We start from the raw sequence: 20,955 nt of genomic DNA, 5'->3' as shown, positions 1-20,955 counted from the left end.
CACGCCTGGCAGACGCCAATGCCAATAACATCACCGTCTTCCAAGTGAGAAATTTAAACTCCACCCTATGCAAGGGTTCAAACCAATCCGATTGGAGAAAGGACAGAACCACATTGAGGTCCCACGGAGCCATCCTTAAGGAAAGTCTGTACTTCTGGTAACATGGCAAGTTGTTTCTGGAAGAAAATATGGAGCGACGAAATCTGGACTTTGATGGAACCTAAACGTAGTCCCATATCCACTCCCACTTGCAGGAAAAGTAGAAAGCGACCAATTCTAAATTCCACGGGAGAAACCTTTCTACTTTCACACCGGGAAACATACTTTTTCCAGATACGTTGATAATGCCTTGACGTAACCATCTTCCTGGCCTGGACTATGGTGGAAATAACATGGGAGAGAAGACCCTTTCTTGCTAGAATTTCCCTCTCAACTTCCAAGCCGTCAAACGTAGCCACTGTAAGTCTGGATAGACAAACGGACCTTGCTGAAGAAGATCGTCTTGGAGCGGCAGAGGCCAGGGATCCTCCAGAGACATTGCCAGGAGGTCCGAGTACCACGCCCGTCGAGACCAATCCGGGGCAATTAGAATTGCCTGAATGCTTTCCCTTCTTAGTCTTTTTAGCACCTTTGGAATCAGCGGCAGAGGAGAGAACAGGTACACAAACTGGTACATCCACGGTGTCGTCAGCGCGTCCACTGCTACAGCTTGTGGATCTCTCATTCTAGAACAGTAATGTTATAGCTTCTTGTTGAGTCGAGAAGCCATCAGTTCGATTTGCGTACAGCCCCACCGGTGAATTAACTGTTGAAACACCTGGAGATGTAGGCCCCATTCCCCCCCAGATGGAGGTCGTGCCAGCTGAGGAAGTCCGCTTCCCAGTTGTCCACTCCTGGAATGAATATGGCTGAGATGGCCCTTGCGTTGGCCTCCGCCCAGAGGAGGATTTTTGAGACTTCTTGCATCGCCTCTCTGCTCCTTGTTGGTTTATGTATGCCACCGCCGTGGCGTTTTCCGACTCAACCTGGATCGCCTGATCCTTCAGATGAGAAGCTTGCAGAAGAGCATTGTAAATTGCCCAGAGTTCCAGGATGTTTATTGGCAGAGTAGCTTCCTGTCTTGACCATATCCCCTGGAACTGAGCCCCTTGGGTCTCAGCCCCCCAAACCTCGGAGGCTGGCATCCGTCATCAGTAGAATCCACGAGTGGATATTGAAACTCCTGCCTTCTACTAGGTGAGGAACTTGTAGCCACCATAATAGAGAAATCCGGGCTCTCAGAGATAAGGTCACTTCCCGATGCATGTGAAGGTGAAATCACGACCATTTCTCCAGTAGATCCAGCTGAAAAGGTTGGGCATGAAATCTGCCGTATTGGACTACCTCGTAAGCAACCACCATCTTGCCCAGTAATCGGATGCAAAGATGTATGGATACCCTGCGAGGACTGAGCACCGAGCGAACCATAGCCTGAATAGACAAGGCCTTCTTCATTGGGAGAAACACCTTCTGAGACATTGTATCCAGTATCATTCCCAGGAACTGAAGACGCTGGGTCGGTTCCAGGTGAGATTTCTGAAAACGTAGGATCCACCCATGATCCGTAAGTAGGCGAGTCATCAGGTCTGTAGATGACTAATGGTGATATATCTTTTGCGCAAAAACAAATAGGCAGCCTAGTTAGTGGATACAAATAATGAGTGTCCCTCCTACACTCGTGAAATTCTGAACAATAGGGATAATTATGAACCCACTTTACCGGGCACCACCTCAACACTGTGCAACGCTCATTCAATTCGTGAAAAGAATCATAAATTATACATTCCTTATATGCACATCAATCTTCACGTTGATTCAGGGTTTAGACAGCTGAGCTGATGATGCTGTCTAAACCCTGAATCAACGAGAAGATTGATGTGCATATAAGGAATGTATAATTTATGATTCTTTTCACGAATTGAGTGAGCGTTGCACAGTGTTGAGGTGGCGCCCGGTAAAGTGGGTTCATAATTATACCTTTTGGTGGCTTCGCCAGACCTTTTATGAGAAGGGCGACAAGGCGGACAAGATTCTGGCGGCACGACTCCGCTCTACGAGAGCCACAACCAACATTGTCACTATCAGGAACTCTCTCAACCAACTTGTTCAAGACCCCATAGCCATTAGAGCCGCTTTTCAATCCTACTATACTGATTTATACAACCTCCCGCCCCCCCCACCGGGTGCTCCCTCCCAACCCCACGCTGACCTCATTTCCCACTTTCTCTCTGCTTCCAAACTACCCAGACTACCCCAGGACGCATTGGACTCCCTCAACAGGGAGATCACGGTGGAGGAGATCGCCCAGACTATCCTCATGTAAAAAACTGGCAAATCCCCGGGCCCGGACGGATTTACGGCTCTATACTACAAAAAATTCTCTGCCCTTCTCTCCCCACACCTGCACTCTCTCTTTAATGGGGTTGTCCAGGGCGACCTCTTTCCCCGAGATGCTAGAGGCCAGAATCGTGGTGATTCCCAAAGAAGGCAAAGATCCCCTTAACTGCGCCAGCTACCGCCCCATATCCCTCCTGAACCTAGACCTTAAAATTTTTGCCAAGATCCTGGCCACCCGTCTTAACCCATACCTCCCTTCCCTAGTTCACTACGATCAAGTAGGATTTATCCCGGGCCGCCAGGCAAGGGATAACACCAGGCGTGCTATTGACCTCATACATATCTCGAATTCCAGGAGAGCCCCCACTATCATACTCTCCTTAGACGCCGAAAAAGCATTCGACCGAATCTCCTGGGGTTTCTTGAGACCCGCCCTAGAGGCTTATGGCCTATCTGGCGGCTTTCTCACAAGCATCCTAGCATTATACTCCACCCCCACTGCCACCGTCCTTATCAATGGTATCCCATCCGCCCCACTTAGTATTGCCAACGGCACACGTCAGGGCTGCCCTCTCTCCCCTCTAATATTTGCCCTCATTATAGAGCCACTTGCTTCTCAAATTAGAGCACATCCGGACATACACGGTATACAGGTGGGCCCCACAAATCCCAAAATTTCTCTCTTTGCAGACGACATCCTACTCTCCCTGTCCCAGCCCCTCATCTCACTCCCAAATCTATTCTCGCTTCTACAAGCCTACAGTCTTATATCAGGATATAAAATCAACTATTCCAAATCTGAGGCCATGATGCTTCATACCCCCCAGCGTGAGGCCGAGTCCCTCCGTACCAACTTCAATTTTAAATGGCAACCCACGAAGATCAAATACTTAGGGATATACCTAACCCCTCGATACGACTGCCTCTTCCGAGAAAACTTCCCACCCCTTCTTACCAAAACACTAGCTGACTTGACCTCTTGGAACAGTCTTTTCATCTCGTGGCTGGGCAGGATCATAGCGGTTAAAATGACCATTCTCCCCAAATGGCTCTACCTTTTCCAGACCCTTCCCGTGGCAGTCCCGACCACCTTCCTCCGCACTATCCAACGAGCCCTCACACGCTTTATTTGGAACCACAGACGTCCCCGCATAGCCGCCAATACTCTGAAAAGACCAACCTCCGCGGGTGGCAGAGGCCTGCCCGACGTCAAACTATACTACCTTGCTTCCCACCTATCCCACATTGTCACCTCATACGCTCCTCCAGGATCGGTGTCCTGGCTGGACATCGAAGCAGCCTTCATGGGCATGCCAGACCTGTCCCCCCTATGGGGCCTCTCCCCCACCTCTCGATCCCCAGCCTCTAAGCATCTCCCTACCATCAAATTCAATCTCAAAACATGGGATGCTCTCTCTCTGAATTGGGGTCTCACTACCACACCCTCACCCTTGACCCCCATCTGGCAAAACCCCAAGTTTCCCTCCGGACTCTCAGTTACGAGATCCCGAATGTGGATAACACTGGGCCTTAAATTTCCAACGGACTTTGCCGATCGAGGCCAATGGTTGTCCCTGCCCGACCTCCAGCGGAAAACTCCCTCACAACCACTTAACCCCTTCCAATACCTACAAATACGCCACTTTCTGGCCTCCCTCCCCTCTACCGCCTTACTCCGCGCCCTTACTCCCTTTGAATCCCTATGCGTCAACTCCCATTCCTCCAAAGGTATAATCTCCCAACTCTACTCTCTCCTACTAGACTCCTCCCTCCCTTCTTCCCGGCCCCATGAACTCGCATGGGAACAAGACCTCGGGCCTCCTCCAGAAACAGAGGACTGGGAGGACATGAGGCTGGGGATCGCTAAAAGCTCCATTGCCACTGCCTTTAAGGAAACGGCCTACAAAATCTACTACCGCTGGTACTACACCCCCGACCGACTTAACAAAATTTTCCCGTCCTCCTCCCCGTCCTGTTGGAGAAACTGCGGAGCTAGAGGCACTATGCTCCACATATGGTGGACCTGCCCAGTAATTGTGCCCTTCTGGGACTTGGTCTACTCCCTCCTTAACTCACTTCTAGACCCTCCTGTCCGGAAAGACCCCTGGACCTCCCTGCTATGTTATCCCCCCCCACTCCTCAATAAATTCTCCCAAAAGCTAACCTCACATATTTTAGCAGCAGCAAAATCATTGATTGCCCTCAACTGGAAGAACCCCTCCCCACCTTCCCTACTCTCCCTTAAAGCTAAAATTTGGCACATCGCCTCAATGGAAAAGATCACATACTATCTCCACGACCGGGGCCACGTCTTCGAGCAGGTTTGGGCTCCTTGGCTCGCCGCCGAACGCAGAAACTAGTCTCCCCTCCTTTAGAACATCCCCCTCCCCCCCAGGGACCCATGGGCCCCTACCGCTCCCTCCCTCCGACAATTCTCTCTAACCCCCCCCCCCCGCGCTAACTTCCCTTCCTCCCTGCTGCTCTCTCCGTCCACACCCCCTTTCTGAATCCCCTCCCCCCTCTTAATCTGACTTTACTTGTTCTCATGGTATACATCATGTATAGACACAAATGTGGTCCTCTCCCCTCCCCTCCCAAACCCCATGTTTGAACTTGATTGTCTCTCCCTCACTGATTAATCTTGTTATATGCTTGAAAAATGTGGTCTACCCCGGACACTGGCTATGTTGGCCGCCTGTCCCATGTATTTTCAGTATGCTTTCTGTATCTACCTGACCACGCATAAATAAAGTATTTCAAAAAAAAAAAAAAAATTATACCTTTTGTTCAGAGTCATCAGGTCGATGCTGTGCAGCACTCTCTCCCTGAACACAGCCTTTATCAGGAGATATCGTCCAAGTATGGGACTATGTTTACTCCCATTATGCACAGTTGCAGCAACATTTCCGCCATGACCTTAGTGAAGACCCTCGGAGCTGTGGATAATCCGAAGGGTAAGGCCTGAAACGAAATGGTCTTCCAATATGGCGAACCTGATGTAAGCCTGGTGTGGGGGCCACATGTGAATGTGCAGGTAAGCATCCGTGATGTCCAGAGACACCAGGAACTCCCCCTCCTCCAGAGTGGACACCACCGCTCGCAGGGACTCCATCTTGAATTTGAACACCCGCAGATACGGGTTTAGTGACTTCAAGTTCAAGATAAGGCGCACCGAACCGCCTGGCTTGGGAACAACAAAAAGACTGGAGTAAAAACCCCTGTTGCGTAATGGAGGGGGTACTGGAGCCACCACACCCTTTTGCAAAAGTTTTGGAATAGGCTCTTGCAAGGTAACTTTTGCTGTGGGTAAAGCAGGCAAGCCCGACCTGAATAATCTGTGAGGGGGGAGCATATGAAATTAGAACCGGTATCCTTGGGAAATGAGGTCCCTCGCCCAAGGATCCCGGCAGAACTCTGCCCACACGTGGGCGAAGTGTTGAAGGCAAGCACCTACCTGAAAATCGCCTTGTTGCTGGGGCCAACCGTCATGCGGAAGGCTTTGCGGCAGGGGATCCGGTGGTCTGGTCCAGGTAGACAGCAGGTGCAGGTTTACGGGACTTACCACGAGATCCTCTGGAAATGGTGGAGACCCCTCGGCCCCTGCCTCTGAACCTTGCCACATGAAAGGACTGCAAGGAGGGTCCTGTGTAAGGACGTCTAGCAGGCGGCGCAGCCGACGGCAGATAGATAGACTTACCCGCCGTTGCTTGGGAGATCCATTTATGTAATTTTTCTCCAAACAAAGCATCACCCGTAAAGGGAAGATTTTCTACACCCTTCTTGGAATCAGCATCTGCTGACCACTGAAGTAACCGCAGAGCTCTGCGCGCCGAAACAGCCAAAGCCGTAGTGCAGCCGTTAATCTTACACATCTCTTTATTAGCCTCACTCATATAATTTGCAGCATCCTGTATATGTTGCAGCAGAGTAACAACCTCATCCCGGGGCAAAGTGTCCAAATCGTCGATAACGTTATCAGACCACTTGACTACCAAACAAACAATTGTGGGGCGTTGAGCAGCACCTGCCGCCGTATAGACTGCCTTGAGCGTGGTCTCAATCTTACAGTCAGCTGGCTTTTAGGGATATAGCCCCTGGTACCGGCAGCACCAATTTCTTAGACAGTCTGGACACAAACATATCGACTGACGGGGTTTTCCCATACCTTCCTGTCCTCATCGGTGTAGTTAAAAACCTTTGAGGAAATTAAAAATTTTTATCAGGATTTAACCAGGCCTCCCTGGCCAGGGAGTTTAACTCTTTAGACACCGGAAAAGTCGCTGAGGCTTTTGGTCTAACGTTAAAATACAACTTCTCATTTGGCTCTGACTCCTAATCCGATATGTGAAGGGCCTCTCTCACAGCGAAGTTGAGGGCCTCCACCCCTGGGGACAGAGAGCTGTCCTCATCCATGTCATCATCATTATCTACATAAAGCTAATCAGAATCAGACTGGAGCACCTGTGGGAATGAGCGTTTATGTGAAACCCCTAGATGGTGTTGAGAAGCCTTCTTGGAATCTGCTGCCTTGGCCACAGAATCAAAAGAATGTTTCAACACCTGTCTCTCCCTTTTAGCTGCAGCTAATTCTGAATTAACATTCTGGATCATGCTAGTAAAGCTGTCCAAGCCAGGCAGGTGCTTGTGAACGGTGTCCTTGTGGATACAAGGAACATTGCTCACTGACCAAACAACCTCCAAACAGACCCTAGAGAACCCCTGGAGCGGCACTGAGGAGCAAACACCAGCACACAAAGAACACAGCTGAACAAGTGAAACTAAGTGTATGACCTGATATGACTGCAGCGGCGCTACCGCTAGTGTGCTCCCCCCTAAGACCCCCTGGTACCAGTACAGAGTCAGGTAGCAGTGTGGGTCTCTGGAGGAGTAGCGTTGTATGCAGGTTGATCCACAGCCTCAGGTCCCGCTCTGGGAAGCCCCGCCCCCTGTAAAGGCGTGCGGTCCCTGTTAACAGATTATACTGGCAGTGTCAAAAATAGGTATATCTATATATACAGTACTCCCAAAGCCTTTCTGTGACAGTGAGCACTGAGGGGCATCTGCCCATTGACAGTTCGTCCGCAGCGGGTACCGCAGCTCAGGGTCCATGACCGCCGCACGACCTGCTGCCAAAACTGCACCGAGGACCCGCTAATCGGGACCCCGGTGTAACACTCACTGCACCTGAATCTTCGGCATCTGTTAGAGGGTGGCAGCTAGCTGCTGGAGTGGACACACATACTAGCGATGTGTAATCAATACCTCAGGAGCTTAGTGTCTTGTCAGCTGGGATTACGAACCATTAACCATCAGGAGGTTGGTTCGGTCCCCACTCTAAGTCCCACGAACCAGGTAGTCTGTCTGCCAAGCAGAGCTACCTGAAAATAATAAACTAAATTAAATTAGAAAAAAAATCTCTGGAGCTCCAGAGAAGTGCACCCGGCTCCTCTGGCACATTTTTCTAAACAGAGTCTGGTAGGAGGGGCATAGAGGGGAGGAGCCAGCACACACATACACACACTAAAGGTTTTTAAAGTGCCAGGCTCCAGTGGACCCGATCTATACCCCATGGTACTAAAGAACAAGACCCAAGTGTCCACTAGGACGGAAGAGAAAGGAGGATTTTGGTACTTCTCGATAAATCCCTTTTTCGGAAGCCATAGGGGACACTGGCACAACTTCAAGACTGTGGGGTGATGATGGTGGCTTACAGGGAGCTGGCACTTTAAATCTAAGAAGTGAATAGGCTCGTCCCCCCTTCTATCCACCAGTTATGAATTAGCCGAGAGGAGACGGGAACAAGAGAACAGAATTAAACAAGGGAAGAGAGCACAGAACAATTAAACATAACAGAACCACAATGAAGGCAAGAGAACTGCGACGGGCGGGCGGCCAGTGTCCCCTATGGCTTCCGAAAAAGGGATTTATCGGTAAGTACCAAAATCCTCGTTTTTCTGTCAGGCACAAGGGGACACTGGCACAATTTCAAGACTGTGGGGACGTCCCAAAAAGTTTCCCCCCTGCGCAGGAGATCGCTGAGGAACTTGTAAAACAAGAAGAAGAAACCGTGAAGATGAAGCCGCAAAAGTATCAAACTTGTAGAATTTGGCAAATGTATGAATACTGGACGAGAATTGAGATGTGGTAGCCCCCCTACTAGCGGCCCAGTCCCAATTTAGCATGTAGAGCAGTGTTTTTCAACCACTGTGCCATGGCACCTAGTGTGCCCTGAGCAGTCTCCAGGTGTGCCGCCATAGAAGCAGAGCCAGGTTAGTCAGTGTTTTGCTGCTACTGAGGCCCTGAAGCGATCAATACTGCTGGGTTTAGTGGTTGCAGAGCCAGTTCTAATTTTGGGCCCGGGCAGTGTTGGGCTCTTCTGGCTTTCTCAGATGTGGCTCAGGCGTTACCTATGGAGAAGCTGCAACATGACATACTGGGACACGCAGCTGTACCATGCATCACCATTATATTTGAGTGTGCCTTGGCAATATTTAAATCTTGTTCAGTGTGCCGCGATTTGTAAAAGGTTGAAAATCTCTGGTGTAGTGTGTGCAGCAATGGATAATGGAGGTCGCCTAGATTGGTGTAGATAGGCTTCATCATAAAGCACGAATAAAGCATCAGTCTTTCGTAACGGGTGCTGTCCATTCCACGTAGATCTTCAATATTCTCACTACATCCAAAGAAGGTGTTCCAGAGTCCTCCTACAAGGATGGTATCACAATCGGCTGATTGATATGAAAAGCCGACACGCCCTTGGGAAGAAAAGAAGCATGTGTTCTCAACTCAGTCCTATCAGGATGAAAAGTCAAGTAGTGAGGCTTACAAGACAAGGCACTTAATTCAGATACCCTCTGGGCTGAAGTTATGGCTAGTAGAAAAACAGTCTTCCAAGTAAGATAGTTAAGATCCACTTCTTCCAAGGGTTCAAAACAGGGTGACTGCAGATAATCCAGTAGCAGATTCAAGTCCCAAGGAGCTGTAGGGGGAACAAACAGGGGTTGCACCCGAAGGACCCCTTGTAGGAAAGTTTGCACATCCAGTAGGAGCACTAGTCTTTTCTTTTCTGAAAGAAAATCGATAAGGCAGATACCTGAACTTTCAGGGATCCTAGACAAAGTCTGGAATTTAAACCTGCCTGAAGAAAGAGCAAGAACCATGAGAGACGAAAGGAATCTGATTTAAACCCTTTTCGGTCACACCAAGAAATATAAGAACGCCAGATGCGATGGTAATGGGCTGACGTAACAGGTTTCTGTGCACATAACATCGTGGGAATCACACATTCCGGAATCCCTTTGCTTTTTAGGATGTCTGCCTGAAGAGCCATCCCGTAAACGTAGTCGTGGTAAATCTGATGGCATGAAGGGCCCTTGTTGGAGTAGATCCGTACGCAGAGGTAGAGGCTAAGGATCGTCCACTAGCAAAAGCCGCAGGTCTGAAAACCAAGTTCTCTTAGGCCAATCTGGTGCCACCAAGATCACCGTGACTGACTCCCATTTCATTCTCTTGAGAATTCGAGACAATAGAGGGAACGGAGGAAACACGTATACTAGGTCGTATGGCCAAGACACGGCCAGAGTGTCTACAGTTTCCGCCTGAGGATCCCGTGTTCTGGAGATGTATTTAGGAAGCGGATGATTGAGACGGGACGCCATGAGAGCCACCTCTGGACACCCCCTACTCTGTGTCAGAGCGTCGAACACCTCTGGGTGAAGTGTCCATTCTCCCGGATGTAGATCCTGGCGGCTGAGGTAGTCTGCTTCCCAACGGTCTACTCCTGGAATGAATACTGCTGAGAGGACTACAGCGTTGCGTTCGGCCCACTGGAGAATGCGTGTCACCTCTCGCAACGCTTGGCGACTGCGAGTTCCTCCCTGCTTGTTTACGTATGCTACAGCAGTCGCGTTGTCCGACTGAACCTTTACCGCCTTGGATCAAAGAACTTGGGCAGCTTTTACTAGCGCATTGTAGATCGCTCTCAGTTCCAACACATTTATTGGAAAAAATGATTCCTGTGGAGACCAAAGGCCCTGAAGATGGAAGTCCAACACAACCGCGCCCCATCCCATGAGGCCGACATCCGTCGTTAGGAACGTACAGTCCCATACACTTAACCGCCTGCCCACAGTGAAATTGCGCAGTTGGAGCCACCAAAGAAGCGAAAGTCGTGTCCCTGGAGTCAGCCGAACTGTTGAAGGTGTAGATGCGACCCTGACCACTGATGTAACAGATTCAGCTGGAAAGGACATGAATGAAAACAGCCAAACTCCAGAGTTTCAAAAGCCGCTACCATTTTCCCAAGCAACCGAATGCATAATTGGACTGATACCAGTCTTGGCTTGAGAACAGCTTGGACCAGTTTTTGTATACCCAGAGCTTTGTCTTGAGCCAGAAAAACTTTATGGACGTTGGTGTCCATGATCACACCGAGAAACCGGATACGCTGTGATGGCTGAAGGTTGGATTTCCAAAAACTGATTATATATCCGTGTTTCATTAACACATTGTATGTTAATAGAGCATGCTCCTGGAGAATGAGATCCGATGGAGCTTTGAGGAGGAGGTCGTCTAGGTATGGTATTATTGTGACTCCCAATGATCTGAGGTAAGCATTCATCACCGACATGACCTTGGTAAACACCCTGGGGGGCTGTGGACAGACCAAATGGTAAGGGCTCTGTACTGAAAATTATCCTGTTGAATCGCAAACCTGAGAAACGCTTGGTGTTTCCATATCGGAATGGGGAGATATGCATCCTTGATGTCCAGAGATATCAAATTCCTTGGGTTCCAGGCTCGAGATCAAGTGACTTCTCACATTTATTCGTCATAGTTGATGGAAACGGATAAATCTTTTGGAAATGAAACCGCTTGTCCGGGTTTTTCCAAGCCTCCGTCAGCTGATCATCCAGTTTCTTTGAAAAGGGATAAGTGACCGTTGAACGCTGTTTCCTACCAAACAACTCCGTATCTGGCGAATCCGGTGTCTGTCTTACAGCCAAAATAAGAGGTTTAACTCCTTGAGAAGGTTCCAGTGTAACTTAATTGTCTGCATCAGTAATTTCACCCAACTCACGATCGTTCTCTTCAGCTTCATCATGAAAGAGAAGCTCTTCTCCGGATTCATCGGACTGAAGAATTAATGGTACTGGACGTTTCTTAGACCTAGACACCATCTGTGGTTGTTTATTGGACGTGTCCAAGCGTTTTGTGAGACCTTCTACAGACTTAGCTAGCCCTGACACCCAGGGTGGTTCCGTAACAATAGAGGGTACCTCATCTTGAGGTACATCCCTATCCGTCTCACGAGTCTTCCGCAAGGCAGCCACCTCAATATGTAATTGAGAGATGGTTCATGTGAGCGCTACCGCCCAGGGGAGAAAATTAGCGTCTTGGGACGGATTTACTAATGTAGTCTCCGAAGCACATGCTTCGCATAGGGAGTAGTCATCTATGTCGCACAGTAAAAAAAAATTGTGACGCCTTGTTCGCTGGTCCCTTGCCTGCCATTGTGATTGACAGCTTAGAGACAAATACCATTTACACCAGGACTCTCAATAATATAGACAGAGAGAAGAAAGTGATATCAGAAGGATAGAGGAAGGTATATTATTTGTAATACGCTCCTATTATAATTCCCTCAGCCCCCAGCCTGTATCCTTTGTGCAGGCTTTCAGGTTCTTGGCAGCCTGTCTCTGTGGAGAGAGAATAAACGTTGATGCCAATTAGAGTACTGAGCTGAGGAGACCTGAAGTGATTGACAGACAGAAAAGCCCCCCAACTCCACCCCCCTTCACTGGCAGCCATCTCAAATGGTACTATGATGAAGCGTCATTTTGAATGGTAAATAAACTAAATGGAAGCACCTGCCTAATGCGCTGAGCTGTGCTGCTGTGAGTTACCGGTGTACAATCAGCGGGCTGTGAAGGGAGATAGCGCCGCTGCTGTACTGACACTTAATGAGTCCACCCTGCCTGCATACTTAAATGCACTCTCATCTGTGTGAGCTTTTGCAATTAGTATATGGAGCCACAGCAGCTCTGTTACTGTCAGCGAGAGACTGCGCTCCTGTGCTGACGGCCCCGCTTGATTCCCCCTTGTGTGCGCGGTCAGCGGGAGACCGCGCTGTGCATGGAGACCCCGCCATGGCCCCGCTGCTTCCACCCTGTGTGCGCGGTCAGCGGGAGACCGCCCCGCTGCCTGATCAGGGAGACCGCACCGTGGCAGTCTCCCGCCGTGCATGGTCAGCAGGGATCACGCGCTGCCACTGTACGCTGAGCAGACCCAGAGTGCAGGGGGAGCTGAGCAGGGGGAATGGCCGCTATGCGCTGAACGCTGCGCTGTATAGGGGTGATGCACTAACCCTTCTGAGCCTCAGGAGGATGCGACCATATAGACAGAGACAGTGTTTCTCATATAAACGCTGTACTCTGTGGCAGCTTGATGCTGCTGAGTCAACCTGGACCCCACTTCTCTAATTAAGTGGAGAAGGGGCCTGAGGCTCAAGAGAGATTTACTCTCCAATAAAATATAATAAAATAATATAGAATAAATTCTAACTGAGCTGGAGTTCAGTCAACAGTGACCGGCTCCCTCGGCACAAATTCAAAACCGAGGGATGATGGGGGAAAGAGGGGGGAGGAGCCTTTTCACGTCTTAGATTATTTAAAGTGCCAGCTCCCTGTAAACCACCATCATCATCCAACAGTCTTGAAGTTGTGCCAGAGTCCCCTAGTGGCTGACAGAAAAAATTCAGTAAAAAAAACTGGGTGAAAATCTTGCGCTGCTAATTGGATACCCCCATAGACTGCTACACACTGTAACCGTTAAAGTACAACAATCACAAAACCGAGCAAGTTGTGGACATCGCTACATGAAATATTTTCTAACGAAGTGCTGTTAACAAAAAAAAAAAAAAAAAAAAAATGTGCTACTTTTTAAATAAATTTATTGGAAATGTCACAGAAATACAAATGCTTGCAGTCACAGCCTTCGTCTATCTGTAGTTGCATGGGGATTTGTTTAATAAAACATTTACAGATAGCTGCCCTTTAAGGTCATCTCTGTTATAATAGAGCAGTGGTTCTCAAACTCGGTCCTCAGGACCCCAGAGTTCACGTTTTGCAGATCACCTAGGTGCACAGGGGTAGTCATTACTCACAGACACATTTTAAACATCCACAGATGAAGCTAATTATTTCACTTGTGATTCTGTAAAGAGACCTGGGATCATGCTCTGTGTGGGGTTCTGAGGACTGAGTTTGAGAACCTGTGTAATAGACTATAAATGCCCCTATGGGCATTTTATTACTCTTTAATATAGGCTTTCCCAACCTCGGTCCTCAAGGAACACTAACAGTCCAGATAGTAGTGATATCCAGGCTTGAGCATAGGTGACTTAATTAATGCCTTGGTTATTTTGATATAACCATCTGTACTGAAGCCTGGATATCACTAAAACCTGCACTGGTAGTGTGCCTTGAAGACCTAGGTTGGGAATACCTGCTTTAATACATACCTGCTCTTTCTCTGTTTTTATCCTGTCCAGCTCAACCTTTAAACTTGATATTGATGCTATAAAGAAAAATATACAAGCCAGGATTACGGAACAATCTTTATCTTAAACTCAATGAACAATGTGTCGCATGAAAGAACATAAAATATGCTGCACACACAAACTAAATGAATGAACCCTAGTGATAGTTACACACTGTAATATCGCCATGTCACAAAGTTAGTAAGGTTTGCGGGAGGAACAACCCACCGATCCATCAAAGTTAGGCTTTCATAAATTGTTATTCCAAATCAAGCAGGATAATTTTTGGGCATGTTGGAGAATGACTTCTAAACTCCTCTGAGCAGGCTGCAGTGAAGAGCAATGTGATCTGGCCACTCAGGGCAAGTGCTGAATGACTGCATGTCATCTAATTTTGCCACGCACAAGTATGGCCGAATGGAACGGAATACGAATGACAGATCGACAGTCAATTATGTCAACACTATATGGTCAACATGCATTAGATTGGCAGGTAAAAAAGGTTGACAGATGAATGGTTGACGGGTTCAAAAAGGTCAACATGAAAATGGTCGTCACACATTTTAAATGATTGACATGTTTTTTTCAACATCTGTATTGTTTACTATCCACGTGAGCTATTGGGAATAGTAAACCTGTGGAAAGATAAGCAGACCAAGTGTGGCAAGCGAAGTGAGCCAGCAAAGGTAGACGTTTGTACTTATGGTGGTCAGATAAAAAGTAAGAGTCTACATTTGGGACAAAAAAAAGACATGTCGACCATATAGCGTTGACCTATACATTGTCGATCTATTAATCCACACCCAAAGAGAACAGGGATCCGGCTGAGCAAAGTGACAAGATGTTCCCCGATGTGTATTAATATTAACACTGTACACTATACTCTGCATAAAATATATATATATTTTTATACAGTATTAGCAGAATAGAGAAGGCAAAATACCTGTCCGAATATCAGAAATGGGAAATACTGTATGCATGTACTTGGGTGTGATAGGGAAAGGAGATTTCTGTAAGACTGCCAATTGTGCAGGGAGTTTTTTCCTCTCTCTTTAACACGTTCCATTTCCCTCCCCATTCCTCCTCTCTCACCTTGTTATAAAGCAGTGTTCTTTCCCCCGTCTTTCCTGCAATGACTCCTCTCTGCCCTGACACCATGTCCCCTTCTCTCTCTCCTGTGATCTCTTCTCACTGCCCTGGAACTTTGCTCCCTCATCCTTGCTCTCTCCTGTGATCCATCCACTCTGCACTGGTACCTTGTCTCATCATCTCCCTCTCTCCTGTGTCTCTTCCTCTCTACCCTGACACCTTGTCCCCGGTCTCCTCTCTCTCAACTGTGATCACTCTTCTCTGCCCTGGAACCTTGTACCCCTCTCCTCTCTCTCTCCTGCTACCCCTTCTCTCTGTTTGGTGCCTTGCCTACTCTCTCTCTCTCGTGAGATCCCTCTCTGTCCTGGCACCTTGTCCCCTTCTCCTCTCTCTCTCCTGGCACCTTGTCTACTATTCTCCCTCTCTCCTGTGCCTTGCCCTCTCTGCCCTGGCACCTTGTAGCCCCTTTTTACACTCTCTTAAATGTGATCCTTGTACCCTCTCCTCTCACTTTCCTGTGATCCCTTTTCTCTGCACTGGCCTTGTCCCTTCTCCTCCCCATCTTCTGGGATCTCTTCTCTCTGACCTGGAACCTTGTCCCTAATCCTCTCTCCCCCTTTTTGCCTTGGCACCTTGTCCCTAATCCTCTCTCCTGTGGTCCCTCCTCTCTGCCCTGGCATCTTGTCCCCTCTCTTTTCTCCTGCGATCCCTCCTCTCTGCCCAATGTCTGTCCCTAGCAGCCACTGAGGGCTGTGATCTGCTTAAGAACAAATATCAAATTCCAGTCTATATTTGTATTGTGTAATCAGGCTCTATTATAAGGAAACAGCAGGTTAATATGAAAAATGTCTCCCCACTCTTGGAAATGGCCAAAATATCTGGCAGACTTTTCCCAATTTAATAATCTTGTTACAAATGTGTGTGCATTTGTCTTCTGCAGTAATCTGGACCCAAGTGTCAAATGATCAGAACACCTACAACTTGCAAACCACGTGTGGGGAAAGAAGACGATTAGTGTGAAACTCAGCACTCAGTATGAAGTAAGAGGATGTACGCAGCCTATACATAAAATAAGTTAGCCATGCAGATGACAAATGAATTAATCGAGACTTCTACTGACCTAAGTCATGCACACAGTACAACACATTTATGTACAAACTTTTAAAATGCTCTTGAAATTAGTTGAGCAATGAATGACTTAGTCTACACAATGGGAATTATAAAATAAGGTCCACTTTTTGTGGACTTATTTTCCACACATATAACCACATATGAACAGTCTGACTTTTAGACACTCTTTAGTAACATGATTAGTACACTCATAAGCTCCTACCTTCTAAGATGTCTGTAATGTAGGAAAAAGAAAAGAACATAACACATCAACAAAATATAGGAAAATACAGTAGATGGAAAAGAAAAATCTCTGTATAGTTATATACAGGTTGAGTATCCCATATCCAAATATTCCGAAATACGGAATATTCCGAAATACGGACTTTTTTGAGTGAGACTGAGATAGTGAAACCTTTGTTTTTTGATGGCTCAGTGTACACAAACTTTGTTTAATACTCAAAGTTATTAAAAATATTGTATTAAATGAACTTCAGACTGTGTGTATAAGGTGTATATGACACATAAATGAATTCTGTGAATGTACACACACTTTGTTTAATGCACAAAGTTATAAAAAATATTGGCTAAAATGACCTTCAGGCTGTGTGTATATGGTATATATGAAACATAAATGCATTCTGTGCTTAGATTTAGGTCCCATCACCATAATATCTCGTTATGGTATGCAATTATTCCAAAATACAGAAAAATCCGATATCCAAAATTCCTCTGGTCCCAAGCATTTTGGATAAGGGATACTCAACCTGTAGTTGCTTAATTGCCTGTTATTTAAGAAGACAAAATAAGAGAGTGAGAATAGGATGTAAAAAGCAACATACGTTAATAAACTGAGGGGGGAAAAAACTACAAGCCATGTACATTTACCTGAACAGTGTTTCATTTTTATCTATTTCATTTGATAGCTGACCGTTGTTCATGGTGATGATTGTGTTATATAGTACTTTAGCAATTGTAATGCACCTCTGTATTTTTCAAAAGTTTAAACTAGACATCTGAGTAAATGTTTCCAATCTTTAAAAATGACATTTACTTAGAATGGACTCTGTCCTGCATATTATGGAACTTATTTTGCTGCCGATCACAGTGGAACCTAAAAAATCTATTTGTGAAGAAATGTTTGTTGGCACGTCAGTTACTATATTTACCTATCTCCTCTTTACAATTTTCTATCTCAATTTGAAGAGTTTCTTCTATGTTTTCCTTCTGACACTGTTCTGCTTGAATTTGCTCCTTTAAGAATAAAATTTCTGCCTTCAGTTTCTCTTCCAGATGGTCCGCCGCCGTATGCACACTTATAATATCTTCTCGATACTTCAAAACCAATTCATGTAGTTCCTATATGTAAAAGAAAAATATAAATCAAGCTGTTAAGTTTGCTTCTATAATGAGATATCAGCATCTATAGAGGTTCTGTTAGGTGCCCATGACTTGTGATTGATTACAGTGTTGTTTATAAATTAAGTGTACCAAATGAGAGGTCAATATATACATATATAGATATATATGCAAAGAAGAGGACACTCACCAACTTACAGCAAAAAGGAAAAAAAATGTTTATTTCAGATGTCAGAAAGACGTTTTGGTCATTTAAGTTTTGTACCCCAGAAGTGAGTCCAACCCTATGGTTGCTGTCACATATGGCTCTTGAAAAAGATCCAACAGGGGACCGAAACATTGATGACTTTGCTCCAAATTGGTGAGTGCCGTCTTTATTAAATATTTATTGGGAGGATTCTTGCCTTTACAGTTACTGGATCACTGAATCTGCACCTCCAGATTTTGAATATAAAACACTTCTTGAGTGTAAGCTTTTGTAATATCATACATACATTAATACACTCGCAGGTTACTCCATCCCCTACTACAATAAATCCATTTTCAGGGCTCCACCATTTTCTGCAAACTCCAACAGTGTTCGGGGTTCTCCTATGTTGCACAATTATTAGAGAGATACTCAGAGAGTGCTCTTGTATATGACGCTCATATCGGCCGTTGGGGTCAGTAAATAGCTCACAGAAAATGGCAAAGCGCCGATGCATCAACTACAGCTATCATGGAAAGCAGTCGAGGAAGCAAGAAAACTATACAATCACGGCAGAAACTGCCATTTACTGTATACAGATATTATTTACAAAGTCCACTGCAGTGCCCTGGGGCTACATGTAATAGCCTCCGAGTTGCAGGATTTTGTACGAGTTTGCCCGTTTGGTAAAGCAGTAATCATTTAGAAGACTAAAACAGGATGGTTCTGCCTTGTAAATGATTGCCGCTTTAAAAAATTTGGCAAACTCGCACAAAGTCCCGCACCTCCGGCAACTCAAACGCTTTTACATTTAGCCCCTGGTATCTACTTAGCAGAACAGAGAAATAAAACATTTTATAGTTTCAGCACTGCTCTCTGGAGCTGAAAGAGTGTTAATCTTTGGAGGTATAATAATATGGGTAGGAAATAAACACCTAGAACACTGATCAGTGGGGGACTGCAAATTCCTCTAACACAACCAATGTGGTCATATCAGAGGATCGGGCAGATATTTAAAGCATCATCCAAAATGATATGTATTGCAGATTAACATTACCACTATAGTTTCAGGGAGGATGAAGTTTTCTGCTTGCTGGAGGGACACATGCAGGCCATGCTTTCCTTGGAGACTCTCATTGTCCTTCTGTAACCTAGCCAACTCTTCAGAGACCTGCTCCCGTGACTGCATTAAAACCGCCTCAAAATAACAGAAAAGTAAAAATGACAATTTACTGAATTATCTTTCAGTGTCCTTTCGTATTTCTCTCAGATGATAAAAGTGACACAAGTGATTACAGTAATGGCTTTATAATGTGTTACTATTCATTTCTGAAATTACCATTTGCTCCTGGACACTTCTCTTGGCAAGATAAAAAGCTTGCTGCAACTCAGTAAGCAGGGTTTCTGAGTCTTGAGCTCGCAGCGCTAGTGTGGATATCTGGCAACAAAATAAATCCATTATAATGAACAGATCCAGTATTAGCAACAGTGACAATGACAAGCGGATTGTACGGTGTACTGTGAGTTTATATCATACGTGACATTCAGGTAGTATTGATACATGCAATAAAATTTAGGCTGTATTGCGGTTTATAGCTGTGTATAACACTGCAGACACAATCCAACGCAGTTATTCTTTTCCATCTGCTGCGAAATAATTGACTATACAATGTATTTCAGAGCTAAGTATCCAATTTTATAGTTCTACTAGACTGGAATGGTACAATTGCACATTTCTGATTTTATACTATATATAGTACATCATTTTGCATAAAAGTGCATATTATATGTAGGTCCACATTGATTTAATATGCTTCCCACAGCAATTCTTAGTTAATGCCATTATTCAGGTGCAAACATGGGTAAGAACTGCTACCCGGTCATGTTAGTAATAAGCATCGCTGTCCCAGGTGCTCCTGACTGCCTTCATTTCCTACAGCTGCTTCGGTACTATTTATTCATTTGACTGGGAACCTGACGGGAAGACACTGTTAGCAGAAAATGATAGAACGGCATTACAAGGGGTGTGCAATAAGTTTCTGAATGAACAAAGTGAACATTACATTTTTTTTTTTTAAAGTATTCACCAGAGGAGTCTAGACAAAGTTACATGCGCTCAAACCACTTAGTGAAGCACCCAAGCGGTTATGCCTTTTACACGCTGGATAAAGGGCTTCACTGCAGCTTCCAGTGACTCAAAACGATTCCCACGCATCTTGCACCTGATTTGTGGGAACACAAAGTTGTTGCAGGGGGACAGGTCTGGACTGTATGGCAGATGACCAAGCTCCTGGACACATTCATGAGCCAGAAAATTCACCACTTTCCTGGACTTGTGAGTAGGTACATTGTCGTGATGAAGAAGGACACCACCAGCGCGAGTTGTTGGACGGCACCTGGGAATGGATTCCAGTAGTTGGAGAAGGCATTGGTTAGCTTACCAGTCCCAGTGATTGTGCACTGCTGATTGAGTGGTAAAGTAGCTACATGAGCAGTCTTTTCTAAGAACTTCTGTGGCGGCGCACCTCCAACTTGGGTCCACTGGGCCGACTGTTTGATCTTGGGGTCGAAACTGTAGATCCAGGATTCATTGCCACTGGTGAACTCCCAGACAGAGATTGAGCTACCACCATAAAACCTGGCCAGCATGTTGCGCCAAGTCACCCAAGCCTCCTCCTGCTCTCGAGTCAGCTGATGGGGCACCCAGCGTGCAGAAACCTTGCTCAGGACAAGCTTTTCGTGAAGGTTCAAACAGATGGATCCCGATGAGATGCCTATCTCCTTCTCTAACTGGTCCACGGTCACCCTGGTGTCCATCTCAACTATGGTCTGCACGGCAGCAACGCTGTCCTTGGTGATGGTGGATACAGGTCACCCAGAGCGCTCCTCGTCTTCCAGGGTCCCTGGCTCAGAAATTCTGCAAACCACTCAAAACAAAGTTGTTTGGAATGGTGCTTCCTCCCCAAAAGCAGCATGCAGTCAGTCAAAACCCTCCTGCTGTCGCAGACCACTCTTGTAGTTGTAGAAGGTCATGGCTCTCAAGTGGTCTCTGTTGCGCTCCATAACAAGTTGTGAAGGAAGTGAACATGCCGACTTCGGTGTGCAGTGCTTCTTATTTACGGTTCTGAGCCATGACATTTCACAAGAACTTTAGTCAGAGATTAGAGTTCTCAACCAGAAGGTGAGATTGTGTCTACTCTACCTATGCACTGCACATCTGGAAACTTACTGCACACTACTTGTACTCCAACTGCCACAACTACAATATGGAACAACAAGTATGATCATGGAGAGA

The 20,955-nt window shown here is 46.3% G+C and overlaps 1 protein-coding gene across 1 annotated transcript in view; it reads right to left on the bottom strand.

The window, feature by feature from the left end:
• Window positions 1-20,955, bottom strand: part of RABEP1 (rabaptin, RAB GTPase binding effector protein 1) — a 162,205-nt gene that overhangs the window by 14,932 nt on the left and 126,318 nt on the right. The window contains exons 12-15 of the mRNA XM_063953673.1: window positions 19,000-19,098; window positions 18,718-18,858; window positions 17,284-17,473; window positions 13,898-13,953 (exon numbers count right to left, since the gene is read on the bottom strand). Coding sequence (XP_063809743.1) covers window positions 13,898-13,953; window positions 17,284-17,473; window positions 18,718-18,858; window positions 19,000-19,098 — 486 coding nt within the window. The remainder of the gene's footprint in view (window positions 1-13,897; window positions 13,954-17,283; window positions 17,474-18,717; window positions 18,859-18,999; window positions 19,099-20,955) is intronic.

Source organism: Pseudophryne corroboree, chromosome 2 (genome assembly GCF_028390025.1).
Source record: "Pseudophryne corroboree isolate aPseCor3 chromosome 2, aPseCor3.hap2, whole genome shotgun sequence".
In the NCBI taxonomy this organism is placed as follows: Eukaryota; Metazoa; Chordata; class Amphibia; order Anura; family Myobatrachidae; genus Pseudophryne; species Pseudophryne corroboree.
This window is presented reverse-complemented; position numbering and strand designations above follow the sequence as displayed.